The sequence below is a fragment of the Eucalyptus grandis genome, chromosome 8 (assembly GCF_016545825.1).
Source record: "Eucalyptus grandis isolate ANBG69807.140 chromosome 8, ASM1654582v1, whole genome shotgun sequence".
Classification (NCBI taxonomy): domain Eukaryota; kingdom Viridiplantae; phylum Streptophyta; class Magnoliopsida; order Myrtales; family Myrtaceae; genus Eucalyptus; species Eucalyptus grandis.
Window position 1 is genome coordinate 29094330 of NC_052619.1, and position 10200 is coordinate 29104529.

At 37.4% G+C, this 10200-nt stretch overlaps 1 protein-coding gene across 1 annotated transcript; it reads right to left on the reverse strand.

The window, feature by feature from the left end:
* Nucleotides 1-2978: 2978 nt before the first annotated feature.
* Nucleotides 2979-9908, reverse strand: LOC104414028. The gene is made up of 10 exons (XM_010025017.3): nucleotides 9726-9908; nucleotides 7609-7825; nucleotides 6938-7095; nucleotides 6675-6820; nucleotides 5968-6030; nucleotides 5791-5883; nucleotides 4483-4644; nucleotides 4262-4368; nucleotides 3803-3936; nucleotides 2979-3717 (listed from the first exon to the last, which is right to left on the reverse strand). The coding sequence occupies exons 1-10, from the start codon at nucleotides 9823-9825 to the stop codon at nucleotides 3449-3451; spliced, it is 1449 nt and encodes a 482-aa protein (XP_010023319.2). The 5' UTR covers nucleotides 9826-9908; the 3' UTR covers nucleotides 2979-3448.
* Between the last annotated feature and the right edge of the window lie 292 nt (nucleotides 9909-10200).

Here is a 10200-nt window from a genome sequence, read left to right on the forward strand (position 1 = left end):
GCTTTTTTGTGATAAGTTTATAGAATTTGAATTACAATTTTTGAAATTTTTAGGACTTAATTGTACTTTCATGAAAAATTTTAGGATTTTTAGTAAATATAGCTGTTTTTTTTTTCTGTGGTTTGATTTTTATTTGATACCAAATATCTCGAATATTTCAAAGTGCACAAATTCTTTTGGAGCATCGGGTCATCTTGATTGTGCTTAGTTACAAATGTGTTTATTTTAAGAAGTTTAACGACAAAGAAAAATTTACTCAACGTGTTCAAAACGAACAAGCCCTCGATTTATTTTATTTTGTGTATTTATTAATCTTTTTAACCTTTGGTTTGGTATTTTGTTGATATTGGTTTTCTATAAAAAAAAAATTTCCTTTTTATAGCATACATGGAATGCTTATATTATGAAGACCTTGTGGGGAAAAAGGTTCAATAGCGAATAGAGGTTGGACCACAATGACAAACTAACCGATGGTGATTTTTTTGCATTAATATATTTTCCAAGTTTGGTGATACAAGAAAATGGAATCTCGATAGGGATATATAGATCGTTTTGGCAGGTAAAAAAAAACAAACATGGACGCGACAACATCACTGGTTTAAAAAAATTCGGATGCTTTTCTTGGACATATAATTGGGAAAGAGATATGATTTCGAGTTACTATAATAATAATAATAATAATAATAATAATAATAATACAATAAAAATAACAATAACAATAACAATAATAATAATAATAATAATAACAACAATAATATACGTAGAATAATGTGGTTAAGATATATTGTAGTGGCACCAAGTTGCAAGCTTAAATAAAAATCTTAAAATATTTTTCCTAACACCAAATATTAGTATGAAATATTATATTACATGAAAATAACATCATTACTTGCATTGAATGTGCGGGTCCTTTTTATTTCAATATACTATACAATAAAACAAAATGTGACAATATCAAAAATGTTAACCGTGGTAACCTTATAGGTGGGGAAATTACCATAAAAGTCCAAAATTTGTTAATTTAGTCATAAATCTTTCAATTTTGTTAATTTAATCGTAAACCTTTCAATAATTTACTAATTAAGTCTTTTCGACCAATTTTGGCTAGAAGTCATTAATATGGACATTGATCATCTTACATTATAAAACCAGCATTAATGTGGATAATTTTTATAATTTCTGAAAAAGTTGAATTTCGAATTTTGAATTTTTCTTCTTTTTCTTTGCTTTTGTTTTTCCATTATGCTATACAATAGTCACCGACAACCCTCGTCAGTTGCCACACTTGTGGCTAGATGGCTTAACCCATATTTAGAGAGGGCTTTTGTAGTAGGCCCAACGTTGCTGACCAAACAAACCACAAAAAAAAAACAAAAAACAAAAATAAAAAATAAAAAAAATATTTTGAAAATTTGTGAAAATAATTAATATTAGTGCCGGTTATATCATGTAAGATAATCAATATTCACGTTAGCGATTTCTAGCCAAAATGACTCAATTGGAAAATTATTAAAAAGATTATGACTAAATTAGCCATATTTACATATTCAATCTAAATTGGCACAAATATAATAGGTTGATGACTTTTTTGATAATTTTCCTGTTAATGGCAGTCGGATTTTTTAATGTTGAAGTGGTTGGAAACAATAATCTATTATTGAAATGAAATAATTCTTAAACCTATTATAGGTCCATATATTGAGTTCAAGCTTAACATTCTTTAATTCTTTCTCAGATAACTTTGTACCACGTAACCTTTCGGACTTTTTTTTTTTTTTTTTGGTCAAAGAAACCTTTCGACTTTAACAATTTGCGGCGCTCGGTCTCACCGCGGATGTGACTCCATTATTTACCAGGGAAAGTACATCCTTTGAAGTAGGGGAAATTGCAACTTAACCTCTATACTTTCGAGATTTTCTCGATCAACCCTGTAGTTCAATTCATTGTGTCAACCCCTATAGTTTCAATCAAGCCCCTCAATTAGACCTGTTCCCGGCTTGACATGGCGAACATTGCTTGTGACTTCCGAACACCCTCGACTGAAGAGGCACGGAATTTTTATTTTAGCTGCTACGGAGTGCTTGAATTTTGCTCGATGGATGGCGTGAGTGTCATCGAACATGAAATTCTGGGCCAATCTGAGACAAAACTCAAGTCATGGGGGATTGACTGAAACCGGTCGAATTATAAGTGGTTGAATCAAGCCTTGAAATAAAACATAGGGGGCAAAATGCAATTTTACTCCCTATTTGAGTATGTAGCAATCTCACCTGTTTGCAGGGTCAGGCATTGATGAGCTGACCAAATATGGATGGGAAAGGAACAAAAGAGACAGAGATTTGCATCCAGAGACTTATCGGGCCTGCATGGAAACACTCCTTGTTTCTGTTTCTGAACAATTTTTTGTTCCTGAGAACAAAAAAAAGAAGAGAAACACGTTTGATGATGTTTTTCTGAACAAAATTGAAACAAAAAAACTTACTTCTTGTTCCGTAAACAATTTTGAAGAAACACTTCTTCTTCTCTCTTCTCGTTTCTTCTTCTTTCTTTTGGCCGGTCGGCCATGGCGACGCCGCCGAGGGTCGGCGAGGAGCGTCCGCCGGCCCCGGCGATGACGCCGAGCCTCGCCAAGCTCGAGCTCGCCCAAACCGGCGAGGTCGCCGACCCCATTTGCAGGCCGGTGACCGGCCGAAAGAAGAAAAAAATAAAAATAAAGGAAAAAATGAAAAAATAAAATAAAAATATTAAAAAATTAAAAGAAACAAAAAAAGAATAAAATTTATCAAACATGTTTCTATTCATTTTTTATTCTCGAACAAATTTACCAAACGCATTTTTTCTGGTCAAAAATTGTTCCCTGTAACGTAAACACTTTTTTATTTATTTCTATTCCCTGGAATAAAAAAAGAGCAGAAACATTACCATGCAGCCCCATCAATTCTGCATATTCTCATAACTGAACATTGGACGCATCATAGCACTCAACTGTAGAGAGCTGAAACTGCATAGAGTTTTCTTCTCTCCTTTCCCCAAGAAACTTTCAAATGGGTGGACTGCATTTGTATATGCCCCTCCAAAGTTATGACATCAAAGTTAAATTGAGCAAGAAGCTGCAAAACCTATCACAGAACTCCACTAATCTAATTTAAGTCAAGCCGCGTGCTTTCCCTAGTGGCAAGAATTTTAATGCAGGATCTCCTAAACTACAATGTTACAGTTACATACCGTTCGCAGAAAGAGGGACCTGATTTGCTATGAGAACTCGGATACCGATTCACTGCCTCATGTGAAAAAGGGCAGCATGAGATAATTAGCTGACTTGCGTAAGCGACCCGCTTGCATGACTCTACCTTGAAAAAGCTATTTGAATAAGTATATGGGAATTAATTTTGCCCTCCCATCTGCTGCAAATTCACGTCTTGCATCTCAAGATGACCTTAGATGTGGCCTAAGTCCATGGTAGCAGGTTGCGAAGTCTAGTGGCCCAGCTAGTGCTTGCATTATTGTTGATTGGAGCCAAAGTGATTCTTTCGGCATTAGCGACTGCCCATCTGCTGAAGTCAGGAGAAGATACGAGTTCTTCCAGGGATTTTTTAGTATGCTCTCTGGTTATCTTTTTCCACTCATCATCTGAATATCTTTTCCTATCAGGCGTGGTGTGGAAGGTAGAGTAGTAAGTCTCTGGACCCGACGGCTGAGAAGGTGGCATCCTGGTCCCTGAGGAATTGCAGTTCGTGCAGAAGATGACATAAGGAGGACCAACTTAGCAATATAGAGATTATATCAAATAACTGAAGCAAACCTTGCAAGGGAGAATTATACAAAGCTGGCGAGGACATTGTGGACCTGCCTCTCTCATTGTACGAATTTTGCAAGGCATGTGATCCCATGTTTTGTGGTGTTCTGTGGTACTCCCTAGGGGATGAAAGCAGTTTCCTGGAAAAGTTCAAGAAGCTCAGGACAAGTACTAGCAAAATGAAACTCATTGTCTCAGGCACCAGCATTGAGCTGAATTGATGGATACAAAATTTAGACATCCTTCTAAATGCACCAACTGAGAAGCTCTATGAATATAAACGAAAGAGTTGGGTCATGATTTTAATGAAGCAATTAAATTTGACCGCTGGCAACAAAACAAGAGATGGAAGTATAGACAAAGCAAATATATTAATCTGTTCTACTGCACTTGAGGCTTAACCTCATCATACATTCAGTTTAACAACCCTGCAATGATTATTGAAGAAAATGATCCCTGGTGTACCTGTACAGACGGCGAAAAAATTTCAATCTCCAAATTCTCCTGGTCATATATGAGGTAGCAATTCCTGATATCAATGCTTCTAGAGCAAGTATGGGATCAAGGGAACACTGAAATGTAGTCAACCGACAACAAAAAGTGAGTCAGGCCTTAGTGGTCAAGCTTGATTGTAATTAACAGATATAACACACTAACAGAAGATTCTGAAGGTAAAGGAAACAAACCTGAAGGATCATAACAGCAGCCAAAACTCGAATGGACCATGCAACAAAATGAGAAGTGCTTACATCAACTGAACCATCTTCTGTGAGGACAAGTTTCCGGACAACCCAAAATCCCAACCAAGCTCCAGTAAGAACTAGAAAGGCTAGGAGAAATATTGCCAACTGCAGTATCCAGAAAAGCGAGCAAACTTCAGTGATGGGTCTACAAAACAAGATGTTTGTGTCTATTGCAATCTATTAAATTAGCAGAACACATGACAAACTCCTCGTAGAATGCAGCTGAACAGTCAATGGAACCTTTTTTTTCAAGACTGAACCCAACAGTGGGCATTGCTTCCTGATAGATGGATTAATTTACAAACAGATTGATGGTTTAATTAACCCAAATTTATTAACTTAGAATATAGTCCTAGACAGAAAAAGAATAACAATCTACAATATGGTTGCAAAACTATTAGGATCCAACACGTCCTGCTATTTGAACTATAAACAGTATATACAAGACCTAGGCATAAAGCATGATAAATGAAGATCAATTCAAAGTGGATACAAAATTTTCAAGTTAAATTGTCCTTCAGCAGATAAGACCATGAAAATTTGCACAAGGGAAACCATTACTTTCTTAAGGGAAAATATCAGCCTGAAAGGTGAAAGGATGACCATTAAAAAGGGCTGACCCTGTTGACAGCATTACAGAATACATAGCTGACTATATTGGGTTATTAACAAGCATGCTTCAGAATTGTATCAATCATTCCAAGCACTCAATTGAATCCAATGCAAAACAGTTTATGTTTCTCAGCTGCTAGTATATATGTGATAATGTAAACTTGTATCCCATATTAAATTGCAGTTCATTAATGCTTGTACTAATTGATTGAAAAGATACATTCCAGTCCAGTTAATTGATTTTTTCCTTTAAATGGTGTACCATGATTATCATATCAAAGTGTGGAGATAACATTAATTAAAATAATAAACATCATGAAAAATTATCACATTGACCAAGAATTAAAAGGATATTCTTCTTACCATGATAACATTGCACGATATAAGAAACCCAAAAAAACAAATTTTTTCAAAACAAACTAGAATTAAAAAAAAAAAAAAAAAAAATCTTTTACCAACCTTATGTATACCACAGAATTAATATAAATTATGAGACAAAAATTCCATGCAACTTATGGGTATGATGCTAGTAGTTTAACAAGTCAACAGGTCATAATTCAGTAGGCGGAAGAAAAAAAAAATGAGTATGCGCTTGAAGCAGATTGATAGCAATAAATTTTTTGTTGAAAACTTACATACAGGATTGTACATGTCTTCACTAATTCCCATCTCTGAGAGGATTGAACGAAAAAGCCCAGGCAAGTAGCGGAGAAGGAAAGAGCCCAAACCAATCTGAACAAAGGACCATGATAATTAATGTGGCAGATTCTCTCTCAATGAAAGATTATCAATTATGCTGAACATTCAAATACTCACAAGAGATGAATATATGAATATTGCAAGTGAATTTTTTCGCCCGGTTGGCAGCAGCCTCATTCCCTGTCAATAACCATCAACAAAGAAATAAGAACGAAAGAATCTCTTTACAGTCCCAAGAAAGGGCCTTATCAAAAAACACATGGAAAAAGAACAACCATTGTCTTTTGAGGTTAAACAAAGCATAACATTCACACAGATGTTGGGTAGCTAGGTTGAAAGAACATAAATGTGTATGTGCACGAATGCATGCAAACATACATAACCATGCATATTATGAACCAGAGGAAGCATGGAAATAGGGCATAATTACAGAAAAAGACTTCCCTGTACTCATGAATTATAAAATGGTTGCATGTACAGCAAGAAAAGTGCATGGCTACAGGATGTGCAGAAACATGTGAGAATATCCACTCTTCAAACTCAAACTAAGGCCATATAACAGAAGAAAGTCTCCTGACACAACCGCATTGCATCTATCTATAAGAGAACTGGCTCGAACTGAAATTAAACACATGACAATAGAAAGAGTAGAGTAGAGTAAAATTCTACATAAGCAGTTAATATACATCGATCAAATCTCTAGAATACTAAATTTAGAACTGAGAAAACCAGATATCCAAGCCATAGAGATGTGATCATTGTCCATTCAAAGAAGCAACCAAGAATGATACTATGAAAAATCAACTAGAGAGAATTCATTCCACCTGAAAAAGAACCATCAATACTACAAGGATGATGCCAACTGCCATTGCACTGCTGTAGTAGAAAGCCAAAGAATTGCTCAAAGAAGATGCAAAGGTCATTAAAACCAAGCCCACGATCAAGAGAACTACCCGATACAGGAAAAATTCTGTGAAACACATAAAAACAATATTACTGCAAAGTGTCAAAAGTTAAAGGGATAAAATATGCAGGCTAACAAGTCATTCATTAATTCAGAATACTTCAAAAATAAAATAATAGACACCTTCTTCAATTGACATCTCAAAAGTTTCCGAGGATGAACCAGCTACTCGTATATCTAAGAGCTTATGGTCAAATGGTGACATTGGCCGAAACCATGAACCCTTGCCAACTTTTTCCCATTGGTTTTGAGGGCACATGCACATACCAAGAGATAAATTTCTGCAAAATAAAGTAAACATTAGGGTAACATTCTTCAATATCCTAAGCCTATAAATAATATGGAACAGAATAAGAACTTTCTCCTGTCTTAAGAACTTTAAAGTAGATCACAACTAAAATCAGGCAAACTAAACTGTGCACACTCAATAAAGGACATTCCATCGTGCCTTCTGAAACATGGATTGCAGCATCAATCTCCCCGAAAAACAATTACTTCATAGCAGAACTCAATTATTTTCTCAAGTTAAGTATAGCTTCTATGTGATACTTGGAGTTAGTTTCACTGCCAAGAGGGATCCTCCACTGAGATTGGTACAACTCTCCTCAAAAGAAAACCCAAAATATTGTGCCTCCTTCCACTGAAAAACAGGTGTACAATGACTCCAAGGGTTCAATTATCAATGTCTAACATCAGTAGATCAACATGTCACTTTACACTGCTATACAAAGAAAGAGTAAATAGTTAGATACACACTCCAGAGGCACAATCAGCTAAGAATCACAAATACTCACCTGTGGAAACAAACCTCAAATTTGGTTGGAAGAAGACTGGTACTGTTAGAGAAAATTTCCACTTTAACTGAATGAGCTATTTTACTCAAATGTTTCATCCTTGATAAACCATGGATATGAACTCTTTCACAAAACATAGAAGTGCCGGGCCTAGAACCAGGAGGGTTTTCCACTCGTGATACAGGAGATAGCTGCACCGAAGTAGACTGACCAATGACTGCAAAATCGATACTACAGTAGTAAGTTTGAAGCATATCCAAGCAAATGAAAGAAATAGTTATGCTGCATTAGAAGTTCAGCAATTTGAATCAAATGCTGCCTGAAACTAATTTTATTGTACAACACACAACTCTTTTATTAAATTAAAGAGAAAAATCAGGTGCCTCTCTCAGGCAATTAGTATCTCTGATGCAAACTATCAAAGAACTAAGTGTTCAAAACATGGTAGCTTGTGCAAACAATTGATACTTCATAGCCTCGCAAGACTTCCAAGAAGGCAATGATGGTTTAGGTAGAACAACTGGTCCCATAAGTAAAGAAGAAGATAGAAGTATGCATGTCTTCCCCAAACGTACTTGACCAGGATGCACTTCAAAAACTGAGAGGCAATAAGAAATTAATTCTATCATATGCCACAAGCATGAGAAGATGAAACGGCTCAATGAAGGCAATGCATGAATCATTTCTTTCATATTAATAACCATGCAAAATTCAGGAATTACGAGGATTTTAATCAGTTTACTTTCTCTCTTGTAGGTAAGGGGGAATCCACCATAAGGCACCAAGGGATGCAAAACCAGATATAGAAAAAGCTCAAGAACCAAAAGGGAGCCCAGATAAAAGAAAAAAGACACATATAAAGTCAGTTAATGCATTTACATCAACTGTAATTTTCCACGGTCCCAAAAATGTAAGTTGAACCAGTTTGCCATAATTACAAACGATTTTTCAGAACACTCATTTTCTTCACTAGTTGTCTTGTTCAGCTCTTTCCAAATAAACCAAAAAACAAAGAGAGGAATCAAGAAACCCTCCCTTTCTTGCCATGCTGCAAAAATTATCTTTTTATTTTTTGGCTAACTCAATTGATTTTTCAAGGTTGCTTTATTCATTTTCCAGGAATCGAAAATGATGCTACCCATAAGTCAAGAAAGCCCAGCACATGCCCATTTCTTATTTTCTTCAATATCTTCTTTCAGATTCTTGTTCAGTCGGGTAAAGAAACAGGAAAACTCTCTGCATGGTACAATAACCAGTTGATCATTTCTTGGGGATTTTGGATGCACTATGATTCAACAAACTTTTAGTAACAAAAACTACGGCAAATTCATAGCATAAACTAGTCATCAATAGAAGAGGACCTGTCAAGATGGCACCTTAATCTGTGCTTTGGAAGAGTAATCTTCAAAAGATACAAGATCTATGGATATGATGAAATACAAAAAAGGAAAAAAGATATAAACCACAACAAGAAAAAAAAAAATCATTTTCCACTAAGTGGTTTGCAAAATAAAATAGAAGTGGGAAAACACTAAGCATCAAAAAGCATTATCAATTATAATGCCACTACCCACAAGGCACAGCTGAATCAACTGACTGCAACTACCAACTATGAAATTGGTAGAGGATATCTCGAAAAACGACACCTTCGGTAAGGCAGGGGCCCGTTAGGCGATTGCGATCACCAATGGCAATCGCGAAGCCAGGATACAATCAAACACGGGCAACCGACACTCGGCGGCCCCGTATCAATACCAACAAACAAACAAACTACACAAATTTTCTCTCTTTTCTCTCGCAGGGGAAAAGGGTCGAGAAGTGGAATGAGGAATTTCGCTCCGTCATTGCCTCGAAGCTGTGAGAAGTCCAGGAGGAGGGGAAAAGGAGAAACGACTCGAGCATAGCGGGTCTCGCTGGGGACCCCCCCAAAAACCGAAAAAGAAAACACGAACCCAAATCAAACCAGGGAAAAACGAGAGTTCCCAAAATGCATCTCGAGCAGCCGAAGCGCGCGACCGACCAGCATCCGTACCTCGAATCCTAAGGCAAGCTGAACGAAACCCAGTAGCTTACGAGTACAGAGGAAGGAACGGAAGCGAGGAAGAAGAGGCCCGTACCGAAGGTGGGTTCCGCGGCGGAGACAGAGGCGCCATGGATGAGGATGAAGAGAAGCCCGAAGGAGCAGATGAAGCCGCGAATCCGCGCGGAAGAGTCCATGGTTGGTGGCCTTCGGGTTCGCCCGGCCGGGGGGTTTAGACGGAGGGAAGGGTGTACTTTTTCTGCCCGGTTTTCCCCAAGCTTCAATCGTGAGAATTCAAAATCGCCATCTTGCCTTCCCAAAGAAGATGAGGACTGAGCTGGACCGAGTAGTGGCCCACTAAGAAAGCCCACCTGAAGGGTCCATAGTTCACCCAGAAAAGGGGCGGCGGCCCGGCCCGCTTCTCGGCCCCCGCCGCCAGTCCCGCTCCCGGCGACGGTCCTTCCTCGGCCCCCGGCTGAATTGGGGGCCGAAAGCCCGTGCCCCCATCACCTTTTCCATGGTAAAGCACACGATTATCTTGAAATCGGTATACATCTACGTTTTGCTATGGT